The 27,856-nt window shown below is 43.9% G+C and overlaps 1 protein-coding gene across 3 annotated transcripts in view; it reads right to left on the bottom strand.

Moving 5' to 3' along the window:
- Positions 1–743: 743 nt before the first annotated feature.
- PUR7 (purin 7) overlaps positions 744–27,856 on the bottom strand; it is a 66,039-nt gene continuing 38,926 nt past the window's right edge. Inside the window, exons 2-13 of one of the 3 annotated variants that reach the window (XR_015269353.1) lie at positions 22,996–23,097; positions 22,675–22,804; positions 22,359–22,451; positions 3,586–3,674; positions 3,245–3,325; positions 2,889–2,978; positions 2,245–2,334; positions 2,041–2,091; positions 1,901–1,947; positions 1,359–1,416; positions 1,132–1,254; positions 744–1,030 (exon numbers count right to left, since the gene is read on the bottom strand). Coding sequence is in view for 2 of the 3 variants with exons in the window: in XM_086821336.1 (XP_086677462.1) it covers positions 1,192–1,254; positions 1,359–1,416; positions 1,901–1,947; positions 2,041–2,091; positions 2,245–2,334; positions 2,889–2,978; positions 3,245–3,325; positions 3,586–3,674; positions 22,359–22,451; positions 22,675–22,804; positions 22,996–23,097 (894 nt within the window). In the remaining variant the exon portion in view is untranslated. Of the gene's footprint in view, positions 1,255–1,358; positions 1,417–1,900; positions 1,948–2,040; positions 2,092–2,244; positions 2,335–2,888; positions 2,979–3,244; positions 3,326–3,585; positions 3,675–22,358; positions 22,452–22,674; positions 22,805–22,995; positions 23,098–27,856 lie in introns of all 3 variants that reach the window. The other 2 variants (XM_086821336.1, XM_086821337.1) reach the window with 2 other exon arrangements.

Below are 27,856 nucleotides of genomic sequence, written 5' to 3'. Positions count from 1 at the left end.
TTTTGTGTGGATTAATATCAACACTTGATGGGATTTGCAATTTGAAATTTTTGTGTGGCAAGGACATTAGGACTAAGGCAACGGAATAAGGTTAAGAACCTAGTTGCATGAAAACTGGATTGTGTAGAAATAATAAGGTCAAAGGAAACCACCAGTTAAGGAGGATAGCCCCATACCAATTGATGCTGTAACATTATGGCCAAAACTAATTTGAACATAAATAAGCAATAGTAAAATCAATAGTTCTTTGAAAATAAGTTCAAACTAGTGCATTTCAAATTTCTAATTCCTACAGGTCAATGGGAACACTTTTGAACATATAGGTAATCAATGACAAGCCCAACAACAAAAGTCCAATACTAGTGGGTAGCAAAGGATTTCTTCCATTAATCCAAGTCAATGAGAAAGTGTCTCGGTGTAATGAATAGCATATCAAAGGTTGTTGACTACGGCCAATTACAGAGCCTACCTATCCCCTCAAGTGTTTTGTGATGCACAAGTCTTTTAAAATATTTATGGGCACTAGGTGGAATCTTTGTTAGCATCTGTACTTCATACATTTATTTAAGCATGTGTTTTGACTGGCTATTCAATACCAAGTCCTGTATGTAACTATATCTAATCTAGGTTGAGACAACATGCAATCCATCTCTACCAAAAGATTTACTGCATTTTGAGTAGCAAACGTAGGACGACCTTCAGGCCACACTCACCACCAAATTGGGAATAACAAAAGCGAGAACTTTATAGGAGAGAGAAACTCTTTTAGAAGACCAAGGTTAATTGAACTAAGGGCTTACTGTTGTATGTGAAGTGTCTCCAAGTCATCATAGTGAGAGTCTCAATCTTGTGATAAGGTTATACTCTAAAAAGAACTAGAAAACAAACGTTCAATAGTGGAAGGGTGCTTAGGAAATGACTATTATGACTTAAGGGCCTCACATATATAGCCTTCACCCCTTAGTCCAATTTACCTTTAGTTCTCTATGTATTGGCTTGATGTATGACCACTGTGATGCAACTCCAAAAACTGCACATATTCACACACGGGGTGCTCAAAATTTTCTTAGAAATCACACCACCAGAAGCATCAAAATGCAATCCTTCAATTCTCCAATTTCTCTGTCAGACCTTGTTGCTGCTGACTTGTTTGGGTAATAATTTATTTGTTTGACAGCTTAATGGGCATTTTCAGCATCCCAGTTGTACTAGTGCTTTGATGACATTACTTGATATACGATCATGAGTTTGCTCCTGCAAAAGAGAAATAATTGAACAGTGATATAAGGGTTGGTGTTTGATTGCCATAGAGAAGAAAGAAACTAATAACTACAAGACTTGGTTTGTTGGCAGAATACCTTCGTGTCCTGAAACTGGAATTTTTCGCCTGTTATAGTGTCATGCAGCAATATATAACTGCCACCCAATTTTGATTCCAATTATGACATAAATATACTAAACATGACATAAACCCATTCAATTATACGATTCCACTGAGAGTGGATGGAGAACATGACAGTATTCTATGGGGATAGTTTTGTACTGTTACAAATGCCAGCCCTCCCAATATCCTCACAGTACCGTACCGTTGGTTTCTTCTCCATGATGCATGCAACAATACCTCAGGTGATGATGCCTGTTGCCTAGCCACCAAGCCGTCCTATGCAGCAGGTAATCCCACCTACAATGCTGTTGCGACTCAATTGTCTCACCAAACCACTGCTAGGATATAGCTGGTCTGCAAACCAGGTGCCCACTCCCATGTGCCAAGGGCTAAAGATATAGGCTGACCTATGATAGCTGGTCAGGAGTACCAGCCCTGGTCTCTCCCCCATCGCATCCAGAAGTAACTTTCTAGCTTTACTTTCAAGTCAAGAAGGTGAGAGGAGAGTAACTTTACCGCCTTGCAAGCTCAGTTACGAGCTCCTCCGGTGCTTGAGGCAATACCTGCAGAAAGTAAGCATGACAAAGCTAAGGTTGTCCTGATCATTATCAAAGAATCTTTCCCTTTTCCACATAGAAGATCTACTCATGAATTACCTTGTCCTTGTAAGGATCGCAATTCTCCTTGAACCAAAGGCGTAAAAATTCCTGCATATGGTAGTAGTTTTTTACAGGTGTGAAAGGTTTGGGCTAGTGTGAAAGGCCAACGAGTCAGTTGGTTCTTACATGCTAAGGTATCAGGCAATCAAACCGAAGTGGCGACTCGAGAAATCTTCTAAGGACTATTATTGAGAATTTTACCTTATCAATGTTTTCTGGTTCCAATCCCTTCCTGAAACGATCCTCATAGGATGCATGAACCCAGTATCTGCTTGAATCTGGGGTGTGCACCTACACAATCAAGTTGCTATCAAAGGCCAAATATAAGAGCATCTCTTATAATAAAGTTCCCAGTTGTGTTACTTGATTACTGTTATGGAGACAATACATACCAGTATAGGGCCAAATTGTGGGGATATGGCTCCTTTTATGTGTGCTCGTGATGTCTTAAGATACGATAAGGGGAACTCCTCTATTCTCTCAAATAGAGTGAAGGCGACTAGCTGTCAATGTCACAATAAGGGTTCCCTATGGTTGTGGTTGCTCTACTCTAAACAATTTAAAAGCTAGAGAGAGCACCCAAGTCAAGCTACCTTGCAGAGGCAAACAGAGAAAACAATTTTCCTTGGGGGTTTATCCAAACCACTTAAGAAGAGGGTACCCACAAGATTTGGAAAGTCAAAGGAGCACAATATACTAATAATGTTGGCACTATGCTACGCGTACTTCTTTGGCAGACATGCTCTTGTTAGAGTGTTTATGGCTAGAAATTAGAAAATCTCAGAATTGTCTCCAATTCTGAGTAGCAGAGCCAATCAGATAGCAAGTCCTCTCATGCTGGTTACCTCATCGATCAAGAGAATGGATCCATCAAGAGCTTTTCCGAACTCATACTTGGTGTCCACTAGAATCAAGCCATGCTTCAATGCAACTTGCTGCAATTTGTCAGCAACACAAAGCTCTCAGCAAAAGACAAGGCATACACTACAAGGAGAATGGCACTTGTGGGCCTAGCTATTCACTTTGTGGGGTGGTATATGGACAAAACCCAGAATTCATTAAATCAACATTCTTTTGACTTGGAAACCAGCATGCTTTATTCCATTTGATTAACAAACGCTTTCACAAGTAAAGGTAGCATATACTGTAACTATATCAATCAGAAACTCAAAGCATTCAAATTTAAAATTAGGAAAAATACCTGTCCAAATGCAAAAAGTGCTAATGCCTTTTCGCGGACATCTTCAAAATCTTTCCTAGACATCAATCCCTTCTCAACAATCTACACATAAACAGAAACGAGATTCGAACTTGGCCAAAATGACTCGTCTCTAAAAGAGAAAAGCAAAAACAAAACTCTTTTCATTATATCTCAAGAAAAATTCTTAACCTTAATATTTTGAAGCCATATATGTGCTTTAATTACCTCAAATAATTTAACTTGCAAAATGTAGAACATTCAGAGGTCCACACAGAGGTGAAGCAGTTCATGAGACCATGCTGGAACCATAAATAACTCTAGACTAGTCTTCGCAAGAGTACCTCTTCTCCAGATATAGGTAGATCATGGTCTTTTGCTTTTGTTGTTGGAGTTAATATATTCGCACTCAGCCTTTGATTTTTCACTAGGCCTGTCATCCAACTCATACCTTTGAGTTCACCACAACATTCTCTTTTGTAACTCATAAATGAAACACATGCGCGCTCACACCCACACTTTTCACTAGTGCAAAACCTGGGATGCCATGAGGTGAAAGTGCAAGAACGGAGAATTTGATACCAGGGAGAGGAGCTGTGTGGGCAGGGGGGCGGCAAGGTGACCATGGGATAACAGGGAAAGAAAGGAAGGGATTTCCATCAGATAGAGGTACCAGCACTAACTTACAAGTTTGCTCTCGTGGAACATGGTAAACATTCAAAAGAAAACTGACATCAACTATCTTCTGAATGACCTGAATAATGCCTCCTTAGCTTACCTCCATCTTTGGTAGGCGATTTGCTGATTTCTGGAGCACCGCTTGTTTAGCAGGTGGATCCAGAGTGCCCAAAAGAGGAGCCCCATAGTTCAATGCAGGTCAGCCTCTGAGATGCTAGCTTGGGAAAAACCTCACCAAGCTGCTAAAGATCCTCATCTCCTCCCCATCTCCCACCTTGATGCTTGTATCCCTTTTTTGTTTGGGACCTCTTTCTATCTAGGTGTTGGGCATCATAATGTCCAAGATCCAATACTACTGCCTAGTCCTATATGTCCATGCAATCCATTCCAACCCTTGAATGATGAATCCAAGAGCATTGTTAGGAGAGGCAAACTCAAGACCACAGTTGCTTTCAGTACGCATATGGAATTGAGTGCTCCTCTTTTACATTTATTAAAAAAACCATACCCACAGAAAGAAACAAGCCAATAGTTAAAAAGGAAAACACACTTACCTTTCCTACCATCCCAAGGTGGATAAAAATGTTAAGTACGGTATGTTTCAAATGTGTTCAGTACGAGTATGGAAAGTACGCATCAAGATAAAGCACATTCATGTTATAAATAAAAAACATTCAACATTCAATTGGAAAGAATTGGGAGACTTGGTGGAGATTGAGAAGACTTGGAGGAAATCAGAGGAAATTGAGAAAAAATTGGGAAAATTGGAAGGACTAAGGGAAAATTGGAATAAATTGAGGGAATTGGGTAACATTGGAGAAATTAGGGAAATTGAAATTGATTGGGGAAATTGGGTGAGACATTGGAGAAATTTGGGAAATTGTGCAACATTGGAAAAATTGGGAGAAATGAAAATATTTCGCAGAATTTTAAAAAAAAAATTGGGGGAAATTTTGGCAACATGACATGATGTTCACATTGTTAGAAGTTTTTATTTCATTTCCAATCCAAACAAGGGAGGGGGAAAAAACAAAACAAAACAAAAAGGTACCTGTACGGAGAACACACATGGATCGTATGATTCCGTACGCGTATGGAATGCAACCTTGTGCCATCCTGCACGCACGTCATACAAGCATTCTATGGACTTTACACCAACTCCTGTCCAACGGTTTTCTGCACCTCATGGAGACACACAGCTAAAATGGATGTTCCAGTATTGTTTCCAGCCCAGTTCTTTTGCTTTTATTCATCATCAATTTGCCAAACTTGACACAAAGTGTTGTACATACTCTTTGTAAGAGAGTATTTACTGGGCATACTTGGTACACTTACTAAAGAGAGTAATTTGTGTTGACAATTGAGTAATTTGTGTTGACAATTGAGTTGTCATGCTTAGAGATGTAGTGGGAAGTTTGAGTTTCTTGTCCCAAGAGAATGGCGCTAATAACTCCTCACGGAGATTTATGTTGCATAATCTGTTGATTGGCAAGGCTCTGTGGAATGTAGTCTCAGGTGATGAAACAAGCCACAATGGTTCAGCCTATTGAGGACCAAAAGCGGTGGGATAGAAGAGAGATGCCTAGGCAATGACTAAGATCAAGGATCTGAGAGAGCAGGTGCTCAATATTGATGAGGTCATAGATGATAGGCAATTGGTGCCTTTCACTTTAGACTCTTTGGTTCCCTCCCATCTCACTTTTGTTACTTCTCTCAGTATCTCTTTAAATCTTTTGATGGGGTTGTAGGATTATAGATTCAAGAGGAGAAGACAGAAAAAAATTATGACCCCTTGCAGTTTAGAAAAAGCATTAGTGGCAAAAGGTAAAGGGCAAAGGCAAGAATTCAGCCTCTTCTTCTAGCGGCAAACAAGCCACTAAGGTTGATATCAAGGACAAAAATGATGCCTCAAAGACACTTCAAAAGAAAGGTAAGTGTCACCATTGCCATAAATATGCACATTACATTAATGAATGGAAAAAAAAAAAGATTTGCTAATAAGATTTGGGTAATGCCATGATTGATGCCTCTCAACCAAAGCAAGAGCAACAGCCCCATTTGGAGCAACCAATGGGACATGTTTGTAAGGGCTTCATAGTAGGCAAAATGTTTGTGAGAGCTTCATAGTAGGCAAATGGCATAGAATACCATTTCCGAGAAATGGATCCATACGGACTGCTCATAAATTAGAGCCTATACACTCTAATGTGGTGGATCCGACAAGGACTATGTGGTGGACCGTGGGTCCAATGAGGACTCTATGTCTCTTAGTGGTTGTCTATGCTTCGTGACTTTCGTTGATGATTTCCCTTGGTTCACATGGGCTTACTCTATGAAAGAGAAATCAACGGTGTTTATGCATTTTCAACACTCGTAGCTATGGTCGAAAATCAATCAAGGTGCAAATGAAAGACCATAGCTACATTTCAAGCATTTAAGGCTTCCTTGCAAAATAAGAGCATTAAACATCACTGTACAATGTCTTATACACTTGAGCAAAATGTTATGGTAGAAAGAAAGAAAATGACCTTGATGTAGATGGCTAGATGCATAATCGAAGGCCAAGGTCTACCACACGAATTCTAGGTTGAGGCAAGTTTGACAGTGCCACATGTCACAAATAGATGCCCCACAAAAGCTATGAAGAGAATAACAATATTCGAAGCTTATTATGACATGAAACCAAAGGTCAATTAAAACCATATCTTTGGTTGCACTATATATGTTTTTGTGCTTCCACAAACGAGAACCAAGCTTGATGACAACGGTTTGAAATGCATTTTTGTTGGATAAAGGGTTACATGTGGTATAATTTGACTACTCAAAATCTTCACCAGTAGAGATGTGGTTTTTGCTAAAAATAATAATTCTCTCCACTTCAAACAAGGCAGATATTGCTCGTTCCCATGATTTAGAGAAGTTTTTTTCCTTCCAAATACTGAAGATTTGGATCAGCCTGCCAGTTTACAGCATTTGCCTCATGATATGCCTCTGGATCAAAACGTTTTGCCTTAGGATTTTCAACAACTTGGAAGAGAAGAAAGGAAAACTATACAACAGGCCATAACAGTTCCCAAATGATTGATTAAGACATCCTAGAGTAGCAAGTTGCAAGCTCCTTTAAAAAGTAAAACAAGGGCTGCAACTAAGGCCGGGCACATGGCAGATTTAGCCTTCTTGAGTAGCATCATAAATTGGAGGAACCATGTACATATGAGCACACCAAAGGCAATATACATTGAGATAATGCAATAAACGAGGAGTATGCCTCTATTCTATAGAATGAAACTAAGGACCTTGTGGATTTGTCACCTCGCAAGAATGTGATCAGTACAAAAAGGTTGTACACAGTCAAACGGAAGTCCGATGCCTCGATAGACAAGTATAAAGCCAGACTTGTGGGCCTGTGGCCAAGGGATATTCCAAGCAGAAAGAGAGTGATTATGAGAAGATGATTGCTCCGACAGGTAAAATAACAACTATCAAGATGATAAAATAACCTTGGTTGAAAGATGTATCGGTTGAACATTAGGACTGCATTTTTCAAATGGTGAGCTCAGGCGGAAGTCTATCCACTTGGGTTTGAGGTAACAAGACATGAAGGAAACATATGTTTATTGAAGAAGGCTCTTTCTGGTTACAACTATGCCCATTGGAAGCTTCAAATGCGGATCTGGTTCATCCACAAGGGTTTGTGGGATATTGTTCAAGACACTGAGAGGAAGCCCTTGCTTCCTCAAAACTCTAGGCGGTGGACTTGTTGGAATTAGGGTTGCAGGAATGCACACACAACTTCAAGAAGATGAGGAAGCTTGAGCACAACACAGTAGTGTATTATGAGTGCCAAAAATGAAAGATTACAAGCCCTAGAAGATAATGGGCGTATATACAATGCACGGGGGAAAAAACCTCCTAGTGAGGGAAAAAGTGCCCCGGCGGTCCTAAGTGTGTTCACACACATCACTACTATAATATGGTAACAAATCCCCCCTGGAGTGATGCGGTGAACAAGAGCTAGCACTCATGTATAGGGAAGTGTCTAGCTATGTGGATGAATCCACAAAAGGGAGTAAGCCCAAAGCTTTGCGAAAAGCTTCGAACTTCTCACGAGGCAGAGCCTTTGTGAAAAGGTCTGCAAGGTTATCCTGTGTTGGCACATAAGCCAAACTGATCTCTCCTGCAGAGAGTCTCTCCCTGACATAATGGTAGTGCACCTCAATGTGCTTCGTACGAGCATGGAACACTGGGTTCCGCGCAACTGCCAATGCGCTCTGACTGTCAGTGAAGATGGTGGTGGCAGATGGCTGCCCAACACCCAAATCAGCCATAAGGCGTCTGAGCCACACACACTCAACCGTAGCTGTGAAAGCTGCCCTGTACTCAGCTTCACAACTAGAAGTGGCCACAGTAGGCTGCTTCTTGCTCAACCATGATATGCATGAGCTTCCAAGCATGAAGCAAAAACCACTCGTGGACACGCGTGTGTCATAACAACCAGCCCAGTCAGAATCTGAAAAAACATGTAAATCTGGCGGCAATGATCCCCCCTTGGGATAAAACAACCCAAGATGCCGAGTACCACTCAAATAGCGAAAGATACGCTTCACTGCCTGCCAATGCTTAATGCCTGGGCTATGCATAAATCTGCTCACCTGTGAGACTGCAAACTGAATGTCTGGCCTCGTAATGCATACATAAATGAGGCAACCAACAGCTGTCTGATAGAGTGTGACATCAAAGTGATCTCCAGCATCATGAAGACTCAACTTCAAACCTGTCTCCATTGGAGTAGCAATAGGCTTGCAGTCTTCAAGGCCAAATCTCCGCAACAATGTTTCAATATACTTTGTCTGACACAAAGCAATACCTCCATCACACTGCTTAAATTGTATTCCCAAATAATGATGCAAATGCCCCAAATCTGACATCTCAAAAGAGGCATTCAAATCAGCCTTAAAATCAGCAATATGACTCTCATTTGGTCCTGTGAGCAGCATGTCATCGACATAGAGAGCAATGATTAGATGTACACCATCCACACGTTTAACATACAAAGTGCTTTCTGTTGGACTATTCTGAAACCCATGTGCAGTCAAATATGCATGTATTTTTTCATACCAAGCTCGTGGAGCTTGCTTTAAACCATATAAAGCCTTTTTTAACCTGCACACTTTGTTTTCCTGCCCTCTTTGAACAAAACCACGAGGCTGCGATACATACACCTCCTCATGCAAATCTCCATTTAAGAACGCAGTCTTTATGTCCAGCTGATGTACATTCCAACCATTATGAGCTGCTAATGCACAGATGCTACGAACAGTGGTCATACGACATGTGGGAGCAAAAGTCTCATCAAAATCAATGCCCTTCTCTTGAGCATAACCTTTTGCAACAAGCCTAGCCTTATGGCAATCCACTGTGCCATCAGGCTTACGCTTCAATTTGTATACCCACTTAGTGCCAATGGCCTTCTTGCCAGGGGGCAAGTCACATAAAGACCATGTACTATTCTTCATAATAGCATCGTATTCTGCTTGCATAGCAGCCATCCAATTTTCTGAACTTTGTGCCTCATCAAATGAAACAGGCTCACTTTCATCGCACATACTAGAAACAGCCAATGCATAACAATCTGACGCATAAGAGGCACCATGAGAGCCAGAACGAGTGCGACTAGACAAAGGGGCATCCAACTTGCTGTCACGCAAAGTCTGCACCAGCCATCTAGGCATGTTCCTAGAGCCCTCAATCTCTTGTCTCTCATCCTCAAGTGCATCATGCACATCTGCATCAGATATAGGCTGATCTGTGCCATCATTTAAAACCTGCATAGGCTGAAAAACTGCCTCATGAGGTATTGCACTTGACTGTGCACCACTGAAAAGAGGCAACAATGTATCATAGACATCACGTGAGCTGATATCTGTCTCCTTAGTACATGAAACCAAGGGCTGAACTGCATCTTCCACAAATACAACATCACGGCTAACCAAAATGCGCTTTGTCTGTGGATGATACAAACGATAGCCTTTGCTCTCAGCACTATATCCAACAAAAATACATTTGACAGCTTTGTCATCCAATTTTCTGCGATGTTGCACAGGCACTAATGCATATGCCAGGCAACCAAAAACACGTAAATGGCCAACAGATGGCTTGCGGCTATGCCAAGCCTCATATGGAGTGACAACCTGTAATGCTTTGGTGGGACACCTGTTTAGTACATAAGTGGCACACATGACAGCCTCAAGCCAAAAACCATGTGGTAGACTTTGACTCTTAACCATACATCTTGCCATTTCCATGAGAGACCTGTTTTTTCTCTCAGCCATACCATTTTGCTGTGGTGTATACGGCACTGTACATTGGTGTTTTATCCCACGCTCAGCCAGAAATGCATTAAATTCTGAAGACATATACTCCCCCCCTCGATCTGAACGGAGGGTGCCCATCTTACTTTCTGACACATTTTCAGCCATAACCAAAAACTGTTTGAAGCACAAAAACACTTCGGACTTTGCCTTCAAAGGATATACCCATGCATGCCTGGTAAAATCATCAATGAAAGTCACGAAGTAAAGGTAGTTTCCAAATGATGGAGTTTGCATGGGACCACAAACATCACTGTGAACAAGCTGCAATCTGCGTTCAGCTCTCACTGATCCATCTTTGGGAAAGGAAGCACGCTGCATTTTACCCAATATGCAGCCCTCACAAACATGCTTGACAGGTGCCTCAAGCTTAGGCAAAGAAGACACCATTTCAGATTTCTGCAGGCGCAGCAAACTTGCAAAATTCAGATGACCAAAACGTGCATGCCACAGTTTTGCATTTGAAATAGCCTGCGTATCCATAATAGCACATGCTGAATCCTCTACACATTTGCCATCCATATTGAGCTTATACAGCCCTCGACATAGTGAACCAGATGCTACAATGATGTCACCACAAGAGAGATCATGAACAGTACATCTGTCATCCACAAATTTTACAACCAAACCTACTACTAGATGTAAATGCTGTCTGTAAGAGGTAAACCTGTATAAAATCGACCTGTGCTATGTAGCACAGCCCAAAACAGACGAATGGGCACCTGTCCTGCAGATTTTAATCTTGACAGAAAATCTGCATAGTAGGACGATTTTGCCTGCGCAGTACTTGGAATGCAAAAACGGAGGGCGAAATGACTTCAGATCAAAATTCTGAAACGAACAAGCCCTACAGGCTCTCCCACGGCATATACTAACCTGCAGACGCTCGTGAAACCTCGTCGCAATCGGAGGAGATGAAGCGGCAGGTGCCGGTGATGCTGCCCGGGAGGAGGAAGCCTGCTCTGATACCAATTGTTGGAATTAGGGTTGCAGGAATGCACACACAACTTCAAGAAGATGAGGAAGCTTGAGCACAACACAGTAGTGTATTATGAGTGCCAAAAATGAAAGATTACAAGCCCTAGAAGATAATGGGCGTATATACAATGCACGGGGGAAAAAACCTCCTAGTGAGGGAAAAAGTGCCCCGGCGGTTCTAAGTGTGTTCACACACATCACTACTATAATATGGTAACAGGACTCAAGATCAAGAGGATGAATTCGTTGCGGAATTACAAGACTAGGAGAATAGGGATTCGAAGGTGCATTCAGTGCTTGTGCGGACCATCACAAAGGAGGTCTAACCGGCCGTGCAAACTCTCACCAGTGCTCATCAGGTATGGTCTAAATTGGAGGATCTCTTTGCTCAAGATTCATCAATGAGGGCAGTTACCTTGCAAGGAAAACTCTACGGTTTGTTATTCCCTGCAGGCAGTTCCATGCAGTTGTTCCTCATGAAGGCCAAGGTTATCCATGACCACTTACTGGCTATGGGTGCTGCTTTGTCCTCAGGTGGCTGCACTTATCCTCACCAAGCTTCCCCAAACCATGATGTGATTTCTTGATCTTTGTGATGCCAGGTCACATCCACTCAATTGGATTTTGATGATCTTAGCTCCCTACTCTTGGAGGAAGAGTCCGTTCTCATTTCACATGGTAAGTTGAAGGTGTCTCTCAACAGTTCTGACCAGGCACTTTCTACATTCAAAGAAAGGTCGAAGTTGCTGCTTCTCTTGCGGGAAGAGAGAACATCTATCCAAGGATTGTTTGTCCAAGAAGAAGGACAAGACCAAGGGCAAGTCTTCATCTCAGAGAAAGGGCAAAGACACGACACACGACAGCGATACAGATTCTTCTAGTACCACTTCTAGGGCTCCTACCGGCTCAAGAGGACCTAGATGGGGTACTTCTCTAGTATACATGCAATTTCCCCTATGTGCTTCCAACTAGAGGAGGCTTGTGGGCAAGAGAGGGGGCTGATTACAGCTCCACTAACTGGTGCATGGGAACCGTGATTCGGAGTTCCAAGCATTAGACATCTAGCATGACATGGTTATCTTTTGTGTAGCAGAGATTATAAACTGGATCTATTCCGAGTTCATTATTCGCCGAGGCCTTTGGGACGTGATGTGTTTTCCGTCCACTATTGGGGATAATGGGTGCGGTGTGTCCAGCAGCTCATCATCTATTCTTGGAGTTCATTGCACACTTGTGTGGGAATTCATAGCCAAGCAAAGTTCCTTGTTGTTCATGGTGGCATTTTGTTTCGAGGAAACAGGTTGGAGGGTACTCTCTCCGAGGTGATTCCAATATTCGTGGCGCTGGAGTATCCATCGTTGCATCTTCATCAACTTATCTTCTTCACACTCGTACACACTATGAGCTGCAAAGGGGGTTTGTCACAATTGTGACTAACTCTCTTAATCTCTCCTTAATTACTCCTTAATCCCTTATTAACTAAAAGGACACCTGTGAAGGGTCACACCCTTACACATGGGTCACTATCAAAGGACATGTCTATTCATTAAAAGACACACCCCTAAGTCCAAAGGACATAACCGTTGATTCAAGAGCCACACCCCTTCCCAGGGATGTGTCTCTTCACTTGTACCCTTTCGGCCTCTATTTAAGAAAGGCTCTTGTCTCAATGCAAACAACTCAACTTTCCGCTCTCTAATAATCTTTAGTTCTTGTATTCAATTTTAATCATGTCTTAATAAAATAGGAAGTCCTCACAGTGGTATCAGAGCAAACAAGCTCCAACCTGTAGGATGCCCACATCCAAAAAATCATAACCCTAACCCTAAAAATCAGAAACCCTAAATCAGCAAATTAACTTTAGAATTAGGGATAGCTAGAGTTGTATGGAAGAATAGGAGAGAATGCCCCATTTAATTTTGCCCAATTCTGCCAATTTTGCTTGATTAAGCATTTTTTCCCCAATTTTCTAAAAAAAAAATGGTGGGAAGCAGAGACTCACATCAGGGTTCCATCCAAATGCTTGAAGGCTGCCCTGTACTCTATTGGAGGTCTTGATAGCACTTTCTTGGGGCTGAATCGTTTCCACGCAAGGGCACCACCCAGTCGTTTCCTAAAAGCCACAACCTTTCACGTTTTTTTTTAATGTGACGTTTCACATAATACATTAAGGTCTAATTAGCCTTATAAGTTAGGCTTACACGTGGCTTTACCCAACGACCCACGCAGCCGGCAGCCAGCACCTAACGGCAGCCCGACCTACGTGAAGACGCCCACGGCAGCGACCAGCGCCAACGCACAAAAAAAAAAAGGGACCCCACAGCAGCGACCAACGCTAACACACACACACACACACACACACACACAAAAACAGGGAGAACCGACGGCCAGCGGACCAACGCCACGCACAAGAGAAAAAAAAAAGAGGGAGAGCCCACGGCCGTTTTCAGCCAGCGCCCGCCGCCACCCTGCACACACTGTCAGCGTACCAGCCTGCTGTCACTTCTCTTCATCATATTCAGCCTCTGACGTCGGTCTTCATCGTTTGTGCAACAACATTCATTATGGCAACTTCATTCAGGTGTGATTTTTCCATTTTCTTGGGCATAAAAATATCACATAATGTGGAGTATTAGAATATCAGAAACCCGCCATTTCATTCTTTTGCAGGCTCTCCACTCATCCGAGGCCAGTATCACTTTTTATGGGTTCAAAAGCACCTCTCAGATCACGTGGACACACATTACCCTCTTCTCCGACGGCTTATGGCAGAGGAAACCTATGATTTCAGTTATTTACAGGATACACCCTCTTAGTCCATAGTGCCCTATCCTACCCGTGTTTCTCCACCAGTCCCAGCCCCTGTTCCAGTGAGTGTGCCCCCCTTTTTCCAGCCCACTCATTACTGCATTCAAATAGTCACACCGACTTCTCACCTCCGAGAATTCGACGTGGGTGATCCGTGTTCGTACTTCTGCAGAGGATCTGGATCATTATTGTTTTATATTCAAGCGTCATCCTTATCTGGGCGCTATCCTCCCCGAGTGTAGCATCATTTTTCATGAATATTGCACCTATTTTGAGGACGTTAATCCATCTTCATTCATGGTGCGCCCCTCTACACCGGAGTATACACCCTTGACACCAGTAGCTGCCCCTACCCCTGTACCTTCTTCTCCGGTAGCAGACTCGTGCGAGCCCAATCCCAGAGGATCGCCCTTACTATACTGGATGGTCTATAGCCGCTTCACCAGTACGTAGCCTCCCCTCTCGGGATTTCCAGATGCAGCACCCTCTAGCCGATGGTTCTTACTAGAGCCCAGCGACATCATCAACAACAAAAACCCCCAGAGCCTCATCACCCTGAAGCCTCTACATCAACATCTTCTCTCATGGCAAAACCTGTTGACATACCAGCCCCTCCGGAATGGCAGCCAACTTTGCAACAACTTCAACAGCAGCTCCAACAGCAACTCCAGGAGTCTATCATCCTTGGCTTCTCAGATCCAGCAGCTCCACAAAGATCGCCACTCCTACACGAGTTCCGTACCAGCAGCAGATGTTTCAGCAACAGTACCAGCAGACGCAGACGCCATTCCTTCCGAGGTAGAAGGCGACCACCTTAAATTGGAAATTAAGCCCCCTGACTCTTATGGTAATCAGCGCAATAAGCGCATCTTGGACCAATGGCTCTACAAACTGCGGTTATACTTTGAAACCATGACCCTTTCTGATTCCAAAAAGGTAATTTTTGCGGTATCCCTCCTCAAAGACACTGCTTTATTGTGGTGGCAACGACAACAGCACGCCGGAAAATCGGTTACAACGTGGGAAAAATTCGAGCGGGTCCTCCGTAAGCAGTTCATACCTCCCAATGCGGATTTCCAAGCCCGTACTCGCTTACGCCATTTGGACCAAACTGGTTTCTTGGCCTCTTATATCTCCCAGTTCACCAACTTGATACTGGAGATTGACTCTTTGTTCCCAACGGACAAACTTCATGCCTTCGTTGAAGGTCTTAACCCCACACTACGTATCGATGTTCAGAAATATAACCCTGTCGATCTTGCCAATGCCATACGATATGCCGAGTGCGTTGCAGACATTAATTCTCGAAATTCGGCCTCTTTCGGTCGAGCTAATGACTTTCAGAAAGCCAATGAATCTCGTATGAGCCGAGATAGTCGCAAAGAGTCATCTGGCACTTCTACCTCCCGGCCTAATCCCCAATGGAATAATTCTCAACACCCTCGCCGATCAGAAGGATCGTCCTCTTTTCGGTTCCGACGTTCTCAATCCTTCCAACCACGCAGTTCGGATCGTGGACGAGACCAAAGACGTGACCAATCTCGCAATCCTCGTCCTTCTACTGGTCCTTCTGGACGGGATCAACAAAAGATGGGATTGTGCACAATTTGTAATGGACCTCATCGTTGGTTTGAGTGCCCCAAACGACTAACCCATCGACAGAATTCTAATGCTGAACCCTCCACTTCTGAGGAGAAACCCCTAGTTGCTGACAAAGGAAAGCGTGCAGTTAATCACCATGCTATTGCACATGCTTCAGTGATCACCACTACTGCCACAGCACAAACTGCCTCTCACCGTTGCCCCAGCGGTCTACTCAGGTTTTGGTTCTTCAAGGCTCTATTTCCAATCACCTATTCAGGTGCTCATTGACAGTGGGTGTTCTCATAACTTTGTGGAAAACACCTTGACTATAAGATTGAAGATTCAGACTTCTCCAAGTGCTGTTGTTTATGAGTAGAGCTTGCCGATGGTTCCACATCCTTGTGTAACACCGTTGCCAAACACTTCTTCTTTCGAATTTAGCACTATCGTGACAAATTGGATTTCCAAGTCATGAATTTGGCACATTATGATATGATCCTTGGTCAAGAATGGTTGTATCAATATGATCCCCTAATCAGTTTCTAGAACCATTCTATACAATTTGCTCAAAATGCTATGCTTGTGACACTCGAAGGAATCAAAGACCAACCCTTTCAGCTCTTCAAGAAACTTCCTGGCAATGCTCCACCTACTCGTGCTCCATATCGAGTTTCTTTTACGGAATCTCAGGAGATACAGTGACAACTTACTGAACTTTTGGAGAAAGGACATATTCGACCAAGCAAAAGCCCTTTTGGAGCTCCAGTACTTTTGGTGAAAAAGAAGGATAAGTCTATCCGCGTCTTTGCGTCGACTATCGTGCCCTTAATAAGTTGACTATCAAGAATAAGTATCCTCTTCCGCACATTGATGAATTGTTTGATCAATTGCTGCATGTAGAAGTCTTCTCCAAAATTGATCTTTGCATTCGCGAAGGTGATGAATATAAGACAGCTTTTCGCACAAAATATGGTCATTACGAGTACCTGGTCATGCCATTCGGGTTAACCAATGCCCCTGCAACATTTATGAGTTTGATGAATGATCTTTTTCGTCCTTTTTTGGACAAGTTCGTCATTATCTATCTTGACGAAATCCTCGTGTTCAGTCGTAATATGGAAGAACACAAGGCACATCTTAAGATCGTTTTCCAGGTGCTTCGTGACAATGCTCTTTATATTAATCCAGGCAAAAGTGAATTCTTCAAGACATCCTTGGAGTACCTTGGACATGTTGTTTTAGCAGACGGTATTTCCGTGAATCCAAAGAAAATACAGGTTGTTGTCAATTGGCCAACTCCCACAAACATCCATGATGTTCGTTCTTTTTTGGGACTTGCCAACTTCTATCACACAAAGGTTCATCGATTTTCCGAAATAGCTGCTCCTCTCACAGAACTTCTAAAGTCCGCTCCTGCATTCAAATGGACTGAAGCCGCAACACAAGCTTTTGGAAATTTAAAGACAGCTTTGACAACAACTCTTGTCATGGCTATTCCTGACCCTACTCTTCCCTTTGATGTTTACACGGTTGCTTCTGATATTGCCACTAGTGCCGTCTTAATGCAACAAGGACGTGCTATTGCATTTGACAGTCATAAGCACTCTGCAATTCAAGGAAGATACCTGGTATATGACAAGGAATTTTTGGCTATTGTTCATGCATATCGTGCATGGAAACATTATCTCCTTGGTGCGGATTCAGTGGTGAAAACAGATCATCATTCTTTGAAATATATCTTCACGTAGCCAGTTATGAATGCTAGGCAAGCGCGTTGGGTTGAATTCTTAGCCAATTTTCATATGACAATTGAGTATGTTCCTGGTCTTACCAATGGGATGCCCTCAGTCATATGCCGCCAGCTTCGGTCTTGGCTATTTCTACAGTTGAAATGGATATACCTCAAAGTTTCAAGGACCGTTATTCAAAAGATCGATTTTGGAAATGCATTTCGAATTCTCAATTCTCAGAATCCAACTCCTTCCGACTTGAAGATTTATGGAGCATATACAATAGTGGATGGTTTATTATATTATCAAGACCGTATTTGTGTACCTCATGATACTCATGTTCGAAGAGTATTGGTGAAAGAACATCATGAGGTCACTTATGCTGCACACCCAGGCATCAACAAGACATATCGTCTTTTGACAACTACATACTATTGGCCTCAAATGAAGCAAGACGTTATTAAGTTTGTTACAGCATGTCTCTCGTGCCAACGTATGAAAGCTAGCAGACAAGTTCCAGCTGGTCTTCTTCAACCACTTCCAATTCCCAATGAACGCTGGGAAAGTATTAGTTTGGATTTTATCACTTCATTGCCACGTTCTTCTAAAGGCAATACACAGATTCTTGTGGTGGTTGACAGATTTTCTAAAATGGCACATTCATTCCGTGCAAGAAAGCAGCCCAAGCTTCAGATATTGCGAGATGAAATAGGCTTGCAGTTCTCCATCCCAAAGACCTCCAGCAACTCATGAATATACCACTGCTCAGAAACAAAGAACCCCCTCGGATCTACCAAATCTCCAATCCCAAAAATAAAAAGAGTAAGCCTAAAGCCTAAATCCGTCATCTCAAACTCCTTTGACAAGGCAACCTTCGTCATAGCTATGTGCTCCACATGACCGCCAGTGAGAATGAGATCATCCACATAGAGGACAATCAAGGTGACCATACCGCGTTCCCGCAAGAGATACAAGTTCGAATCTGCAATTGATTTCTGGAAACCCTTTCTAAGAAAGAAAGAATCAATCTTCTGATTCCAAGCCCTGGGAGTCTGTTTAAGACCATACAAGGCCTTCCGTACCCTCTGATCCCAAAACCTCAAAGCTTGGAGGCTGCTCAACATACACCTCCTCTTGCAAATCACCATTCAAGAACGCAAATTTTGCATCCATCTGATACACCGTCTACCGCTAAGAAGAGGCAAGGACAAGAACTGTTTGAATCATGGTCATCCTAGTTGTCGGTGCAAAAGGGTCCTCATAGTCGATGCCACGCTGGCTGAGCATAGCCCTTAGCCACAAGTCTGGCCTTGTGCTTGTCCACCGGTTCATCCGACGTATACTTGGTCTTGTAGACCCACTTGACACCAATGACTGACTGTTTTGACGGCCTCGGAACCATTTCCCGAGTGTTATTCTTCTCTATGGCTTCAAGTTCCACTTGCATAGCTTTCCTCCAAGTCTCCTGGGAAAGAGCTTCCTTAATGAAAGTGGGCTCTTTGTCCCGAATGATACAAGGCATCAAAGCATAGTTCACCTGTAACAGCTCCTCTAATTGACTTTTATCACGAACTCCGTGCGATCTTTGAGGTCCATCCTCTATGGTAAACTCGGAGGGATACTCTGTAACACCTGACTCCCAAATGGTGTCCGCTCACTTTGGTACTCGAACAGAGCGCGGAGCCTCCTACTACTGATCGGGCTCAACCTCTACAACCAAAGGAGGCTGCCTAGTTGGAACAATAGCCTAGGAATCATCCTTATACTCATCTAGTTCTCCAAGAAGTGGTGGCTCCTCAGCAGTGGAAGCTAGAATATGCTCATCAAAGACAACATCTCTACTAACAACAACCTCGTTCCGCTCTGGGTCATATAACATGTAGCCTTTGGAAAGAGAGTTATATCCCACAAAAACAAGCTTCTTGGCCTTTGAGTCAAGCTTCCCCTCTGCTTCTTTGGAATGTGAACATAGGCATCACTTCCAAAAACACGGAAATGGAAGACATCTGGTTTACTGCCAAAATAAGCCTCATATGGAGTCATCTTAGGTATTGAAGTTGTCGGAGATCGGTTGAGGATATGGACAGTCGTAGACACAGGCTCTTTTCCAAAGTGGAGGAGGAAGATCACAATGCTCAAACATCGTCCTCGCCATATCCACCACAGTCCGTTTCTTACACTCAACTACCCCATTCTCTGAAGGCGACCCTGTATTGGCCAACTCCTGCTTGATGCCATGTTTCGCACAAAACCGCACAAAAGCATTAGAAGAAAACTCCCCTCCCTTGTCAGCCCGAATAGTCTGCATCTACAGACTCCTTTTCCACCATAACATGCAACTCCTTGAACCGAGCAAAGGCTTGGTCCTTCTGGGAAAGAAAATAAACCCATGTCAACCTGCTACAATCATCCACAAGCAGCATGAAATACAAGGAATCTCCCAAAGATGGGGTCTGCATAGGTCCACACAAGTCAGTGTGTTCCAACTCCAAAGGTTTTGAAGCCCCCCTAGTAGCCTACTTTGGAAAAGACTCCCTATGCTGCTTACCACGAATGCAAGAACTGCAGTGTCCCTGCTTGTTGCCAACATCTAGCAAGCCATCCACCATTTGGTCCCGAAAAGTCCGCCGCAGTGCATCCACATTCAAGTGGCCAAAACAAAAATGCCACAAATCACCGAGCGGAGTACCTGTTAGAGAAGAGAGTGCTCAGAGTTTGTAGATCCCATTCTCCACTCCGCCTTCCCAAACAACCTGGCATGTTGCTTTGTCCTAGAGAGCAACAAAATGCTTATCAAACTCCACCCGCATGCCAGTCTCGCAAACCTTGTGCACTGACAAAAGATGAAAACCAAGGAATGGGACATAAAGAACCCGGGAGGAATGCTTCCCCCCTCTACCGAAATATTCTCCAACCTACCCTCACTGTGAATCAAGATAGTAGATTTGTCACCAATAAAGATGTGACCTGTCTGCCGTCGAAGATCATGTAATAACTCTCGAGAAGGAGTCATGTGCCTAGAAGCACCACTATCGAGAATCCACTCCTGAGCATCCTCCCTAGCGATGAGACCAACTGTCTCCCTACTTACGAAGAAGACGAAGCTCCGGTGTCCATAATCTCCAAGTGCACAAAAGTTGGAGTCTTTGTAGCTACAGCCTGCAGCTGTGGAATCAACACCATTCTTGGTGCTCCGCTGAGAGGACACTTCCTCCAATAGTGACCCATCTAGCCACAATGGTTATAGATCCACTCGGGCTTCAAAGCATCAAGCTCTGAGTCGGACTTCTTCTCAGAAGACTTCGCCAGTGAAGACTTCCCTTTGCCCTTGTTATTGTTGTTGCGGCCTTTCGACCGCTAGCCAGTCAAGGCCTCAGAACCTCCGCCCTCTGGAGGGTTCATAAGCCGCTCTTCCTAATCCAAAACCATTGACACAAGCTCCTCCCATGTGATGGTGTTGAGCCTCCCACTGGTGATCAAAGAAGAATAGAAAGCTGATACTGAGGGGCAAGATGAGACAGCAAAGTGATGGCCATATCCTCTGAACATATCTCCTTCCCAGCCTTAAGAACCTCTCGCTGAAGAGCCTGGAGTTTGTTGATGTGTTCTCACATCCTCGAAGACTTTGCAGGATTCATCACTTGCATCTGCACTTCCAAGGAAATCCTCTTCATGGGTGATACCCTATTATACAAAGAAGCCAAGTGCTGCCAAATCCCTCGAGCCAGCGTCATGTGTTTAATGTGATTGATCACTTGGGGTGTGCAATTAAGAAAGATGAAAGAACGCACACGGGCATTGACACGATTCCACAACTGTGCCTGAGCCTCCCGCTCTTTCCTAGTAGAAAGTGAAGGCTCCTCCTTCTCCAACTCTGGCCTTGGAACTCCAACCACAATGAAATCAGCCAAATCATAAGACTCCAGGACAAACTCCATCTTTACCTTCCAGATGCCATAGTTGGTCCCATCCAATTGTCGATCCACCGGGAATGTTGGGAGGGTGGGGATCTTCACATGCTTCTCAGCCATCTCGAGCAAATCTGCCATCTCAGGGGTTCACAAGGTCTTGTGAAGTGAGGGTTGGTGGGAAAAAAATTGAAGAAGAGGCTACAACTGCTTTGCAAGGTGGCTGTCCAGCAATGATGGCCGCCTTCTACCTACTTCTCCACGTCCCAAACAGCCCAAAAAATCTCCAATCAACACCAAAAACAACAAACCCTCAAGCTCTCACAGTCTCCAAGCTTCAAGCCACCTAGGGCTCTGATACCATGTCAGAATGCACAACAGAAGTGAGACAAACTGCTGTGAGAGAGAAAACACAGACCTATAGGAGGGAGAGAAGCTGTATAAACTCTACTATATACACAAGATCCGGTACAAGAATGGTGTGGGGAAAGGGTGGTATTTCTACCACCCTGGGCTGCTGGTCGGCCACAGCAAAACAGGCCGACAGCGGCAAGACACCTCCAGCAATGAGGAAAAATGGAGAATACTCCTAACCGGGCTGGCACACCCACAACAGAGGCCCTCACTCCCTACTGAGTAATATAGTTCAGAGAGGAGATGACTGCTAACAGTTATGTGTATGTGGAGGGTGTTCACGATCTGTGGTCCCTCTACTTGGGATTCATGAATCACACACTATGCATCAAGAAACCCACTCTGTTGAAAGCTGGAGTAATTATAGGAAACATGTTTGTGCTCTACTATGCCTGACATTAACAGCAACAGACTTGTCTAAATAATCATACCTCGACTTTTACCCAAACTGGTGATCAAGCATTAACCCTATGGACTGCCCTTTGTTCCCAAAAAAACTCCCTGCAAATCTTGCAAAATGTATCTATATAAAACTTGATTATTAAAATACAAAAAGCCAGATCAGGTTTTAGAAAAAATATAAGGAATTTCACAGAAATATTAGATGAGGAATCTCAAATCTATGTGAAATGTTAGCGCCCCGTACCGTCAGGCAAAACGTTGCCACAATAATTGCGCACACCTTTGTCATAAACTGTCCATAAAGAGGTACTGGTGCTGCCCGTTACATAACCTCTGACTGTGAAGGAGGTAAACATTGCCCAAAGAATTAGAAGATAAATAAAATGTGTGCCTGCGCGTGTGAGTGTGAGTGTGAGTATGAGTATGAGTATGAGTATGAGTATGCAGTGTATGTCTCCAATCCACAAACATGAGGCCTTCAAAACAGAGCAGTAAAACAAGAAGTTTTTGTTAAAGACATTGCACTCCTTTTTGAACAAATTACAGGCAAAGGAATGCACCAACAAACTCGACTGGAAAAACGCTGCACTTAGTGGCTATTGTCACATTGGGGTCAGGAGCTGACACTACAGCATTGGGAGTGATATGCTTGGTATTATTGAACCACCAGAGACTTGTTTGATTCAAAACCTGCATGGACATTCATCGTATGATTATCCTTTTATTCCATCCTTTGGAACAACATTTGAGTTAGGTCTACATGCAGGCCAACGCTTGCAAGCACCTTAACAAAACCTCTACCTCTAATTATTTGTATACTTATGATAAATCAATTATCTATGTATACCAATGAATATGCCACCAACTCTAAGATTTCGCACCTGTCCTTTGAAAGGGACTGCTGCCAAAACTCTATCGAATGCACTTAATCTATCTGTAGCCACCAAAATTAGATATTCACCAGCCTCATATATATCTCTAACCTGCAAACAAACTCTTTCAATTATGATAATGTCCTCAATCGGACTACAGCATAGCAATCTTCAAATTTCTAATGACCAGAAGGGTGTGCAAGAATTAGTTAAGTTTTTGAAAAAAGCTACTAGGCTGCAAAAAAAATTTCTTTCGATGTGCATGCATCTAAACAGCCATACACACTACTTCATATACATGCTACTGCAACAGTAGTGCATGTCTTGTATAGATATGTTTGCTCATACCCTTTACCAATGGCACTACTGCTTGTATGTTTTGCTTCACCTGTACATATAGTTACATGACAGCCAGGTAGGCATGTATGCATCATTGTATGCGTGTGCACAAGGTATGTAAGCATGCACGAATACACATGTAGGTGTGTGTGTGCGTGTGTATGCACATGTATAAGTGTGAGTGCTGTAGACTTTCCCACTACAAATGCTTGAGGACGAACTCCAAGGGTTGCGCTAGAGTTCGCAAACCATCCTATTGTTTGCCAATAAGGTCACTCACTTGACCTTATAGTTGGGCAAAATTGATGCGAACAAGAAAGGGAACTTCCTGCTTGGGATTGACTTGCAAATCCAATGGGATGTGCAGAAGTTTAACCCTGAGGATGAATGGTGAAAATGGGGGTGAGACGCCCTTTTTACAGGGCAAGCAGCCCCATGCTTACAGGTCAAATGGTCAGAGTGCAATTGGCCCAGCCTACAACCACCTTTTTAATTAAAAAACATTTAACCACCTAAAAGCTGCCACACTAGCCGGGCCTCCAGGTGCCTTGCCCGCAGGGGTTGGCTTGTCTGCCCAATTTGGTCCAACACTGGCCCAAAGTTCAAATTGAGTGCCTAATTGAGTCTAAATTCTTTTTCATTAGCCTGTAGAAGCTTGTGGTGATTGAAGATGGTACTTCCTCTGCCAAGGTAATTTGGCAGAGGAAACCGCCATTTTAAACCGGTCAAAAGCCTGGTGTGGGCTTGGACCAACCCTGCTACCAAACAAGGCCCTCACCCGTTAGGTAAAAGTTCACCAACACAACTTTCTCCTTGTCCATCCTATCAACCGCTGAAAACAATGCTTCAAACTAATGTAGCCAAGAATGCAAAGAAGAGAGATCGAGTTTACCGTCATAGTTACTAAAGGTGACCCTTTCTGGAAAAGTGTTTCCTAGCCGAAGTGGTCTTGCGGTCAAGGGCGATAGCGAGGGCAAGGAACCTCCCATGCTCTTTTTGGCGGCTTGCCTCTTCCATGATCTGTTGCTCTCTGCAAATATTCTTGTTCACCTTTTGCTGATCTGTTGGATATCACCTCGGTAACTTGCATTTTCCTCCAGAGACCCCTTATGTGCAACGTTATTGCATTGGCTGCTGTCACCTGGCTTATGCAGATTTCCTCCTTGCGTGTGTGCAACCTTGGTCATGCTTCACAAGCTGTGGGTTCTTGCAAGGATGAGAGATGGCCAGACGGAACCATACAGCACTTAGATATAGTGGATAGGAGGCAGGAGATGCTGGCCAACTTAAAGAGGACAAGCAAAATTATAATTAACACATATGCCCCTCCAAACTAGGCACCTCTCTTGGCCCTTTGCCCCTCCAATTCGGCTGGCCAAGGGGTTGTAAACCATGGCCAGTTAGCCTCCATGTTCCCAAGGCTGGTGTTTCTGGTTACCATCCCATAATGGGTTCACACACACTGGTGCTCACTAGACCTGACACTACCAAGTACCCATCCACCTAACCAATGAGTCTAATAAGTGTGATGGGACACCAATATATCATTCAAGAGGGTCACATCTGGGTGCTAGACTAACATGATCGACGTGTGTGGGACGTGTGCGACTGACCTTGACTCTTGTAGTGGCACATTGGCTAGCACGTCCGTGGACAAGGGCTCACAACGGGCCAAGTGTCCAACCACAAGGTCGTGCACCTTCCCTTTACAATCATGTCCACGACATCCAAGTGTGGGATGCACGTGACACTAGCAATTTGTAAGAGATATCCAAGCAAGAGGTGCAACAGTGACAACCACAATGCTTGTGGACAAAGGCATGGAATTGGAGAGTTCATCAAAGGCACAAGCGAGTTTTTGAGGGGTTCAGGAGCAAAAGTGTCTCATAAGATAGTTTTTCTAAGTAAGAAGTGTAGACAAATGAAGAATCCAAAGAGGTACTAATGACATTGGCAGTAGAGTTAAATCAAGCACATGAATCACTCTCGGTGGACCAGCAAAAGCCGAGTTTGTGGCTACTCCAATCATGGAAAGTCATCCATCTACTGCCAGTTCCCAAGTTTCTTACGAAGGAGAATGAGTCAAGTGTTGCAGCACTGTCACATGCACTCTGCACTGTAGTGCATGGTGACAAACTGGCTCATCATCATCAGTGCAACATTGTAACAATATTAGTACCATTCAGGATGATATTTGTCGTACGCCATGACCCCATTGTAATCCTTAGTCCAAGAAAAGTTAGGCACGAGCTACGTAGATCATTCTCAGCCATAGCAAGTCAGTCAGTCAGTCTAAGTCCCTTAACCCACTTAAAGAGACGCATTCATGCATATACAGTCAGTAGAAACCTTAGGGTTTGCATTAGAAAGCATTTTGCACATTGCACATCATTCATCCATTGCATCTAGACCATGGCAGACACCCCAGATATCATCTAGTATTTATCAAGATATTTACTAGGATTTTTCTGGTTTTTTTTCCATCATTTTCAGCATTTTACACATCATTTATGCATTTCTTGTGGACATGAGCAGTTGGCCGCCTCTGTAGCCAGCCGACTGGCTCATTGTGCCCATATAAATAGGGAGGGGATCAACGGATGTGCCTCGTAAATGGGAAAAAAAAACAGTGATTCCATGGACCAAGTGCAAGTCTCTTCTTGATCTGACCATGTGACTTCAGGTTTGGTTAGATCAATTTAACTAGTTTAAGACTTTGACTCGTTAGAGTAATTCCCCCGTTAGAAGATTTTCCCATGGCGGAATTGCTCGTGCCTTCCGAGCCAGGGGAGTCTTTCTGGGCCCGGTTTCGGAGGAACTGCTTGGGCTAGCCTCTTGTCCGAACATCCACGGGCAAGGCCCGTGGTGTGGATCCCTGCCCCGCGCGGGAGGCCGACGCCGCTTCTGCCGCCACCCGCCGAAGCCCCGGAGGGGGGATCTCACAGCTAGTAACTGGGATCAGTGGGGTTGTGCCTCGTAAATAGGAAAAAAAGTGGTGATTCCATGGACCAAGTGCAAGTCTCTTCTTGATTTGACCATGTGACTTCAGGTTTGGTCAGATCAGTTTAACTAGTTAAGACTTTGACTCATTAGAGTAATTCCCCCGTTAAAAGATTTTCCCATGGCAGAATTGCCCGTGCCTTCTGGGCGAGGGGAGTCTTTCCGGGCTCGGTTTCGGAGGAATCGCTTGGGCTAGCCTCTCATCCCGGACATCCGCGCGGGTGAGGCCCCGAGTGTGGATTCATTCAATCATATTCAGCATAAGAGCAATCAAGCGCTTGGCATCTTCAGCACAAGGAGCAAAGCGATTGCAGTTTCAGTCACCAGCCCTCAGCATTTATCTCCTACAGCCATAGGCGCCTCACGCATGAGCATTCAGCACTTCTTCATCAACAAAACGCATCAGTTCAGCATTAGGCCAACAGTTCATCTGGCGTTTTCTCCATCCATACAGTTTTCAGCATTCATCATCTCAACGTTTTGCTCCAGCCACTTGGTGAAGGTAAAACGCAGCATTCATATTCATTTACAGCATTCATACTCAGTCTAGAACAATCCCAAACAGCCCCTCTCAACCTCAGCTTTGCATCCCCTCGTCATTCCATTGGGAAGAGTGCATAGGCTCGAGATTGGACATCTTTGGTGCTTCTACAACAGTGTACAGTTCAGCCCAACACTTGGTCTTCAGAGGTCTTGCATTTGGCTTATCGTCAGTCACACCGTCAGTCTCTTTAAAGATACTAAAGCAAATACTATCTCGATAACGGGATAGGGGAACCTTCAGTGGGTAATTCGAGACCCCATACGGTGTACAGTTCTCATATCTCTTTAAAGTTTGAAGTCATTAAAGTGGATTGCTAAACTCGCGAAACTCAGGATACAAAAGATGATGTGAGCATTTGTGTGACAGGATCCTCCAATACAAATACTTCCGCTGCATGTTACATTGGTATCACATTCAGCTTGTCCACACACACCATATCCTGGCGTGAGGGCATCCTTGGAAGGTCAGATTGCGTTCTGGCACGACCACCGACTTCAGCATCATGTCTACAGAGGAGCGTACCCATCAGCCAGAAGAAGTCTCCCCCGAAGGAGACCTTGCTCTTCCGACTATCGTAGACACAATAGCTCTTCTTAGAGCTCAGAACCAGCTGCTCATGGAGCGTCTCCAACTCTTGAAGGCAGCAGTAGCGCGTCCTCATCCGCCTCCAGCAGCCCCCGACTACATCTCCCTCTTCTTTCATATGGAACAACAAAGAAGAGAAGACGAGGTCCGAAGGAGAGAAGAAAAAGCAGAAGCAGAAGCAAGAAAACGACAAGAAAAAGCAAAAAGACGGGACTATAAGGAAGTCCAACACAGGATCGACAAAGACCGGTGCCAGGCTGAACTCGCCACTCGGGAGCACCAACGAGAGCTCGATCGAGAACATATGTTACTCAAGTACCAAAGGGAAAAGGAGACCATTCATCTTAGATACCAGCACCTCTCTTCAGCTTCCCCCGCCTCAGGTGCCACCAGCCAGCAGTC

This window comes from Cibotium barometz, chromosome 27 (assembly GCF_041138505.1).
Source record: "Cibotium barometz isolate CiBa-2024 chromosome 27, ASM4113850v1, whole genome shotgun sequence".
Lineage (NCBI taxonomy): Eukaryota > Viridiplantae > Streptophyta > Polypodiopsida > Cyatheales > Cibotiaceae > Cibotium > Cibotium barometz.
Note: the sequence above shows the minus strand (reverse complement) of the source record. Positions and strands in the feature narration are given on the sequence as shown.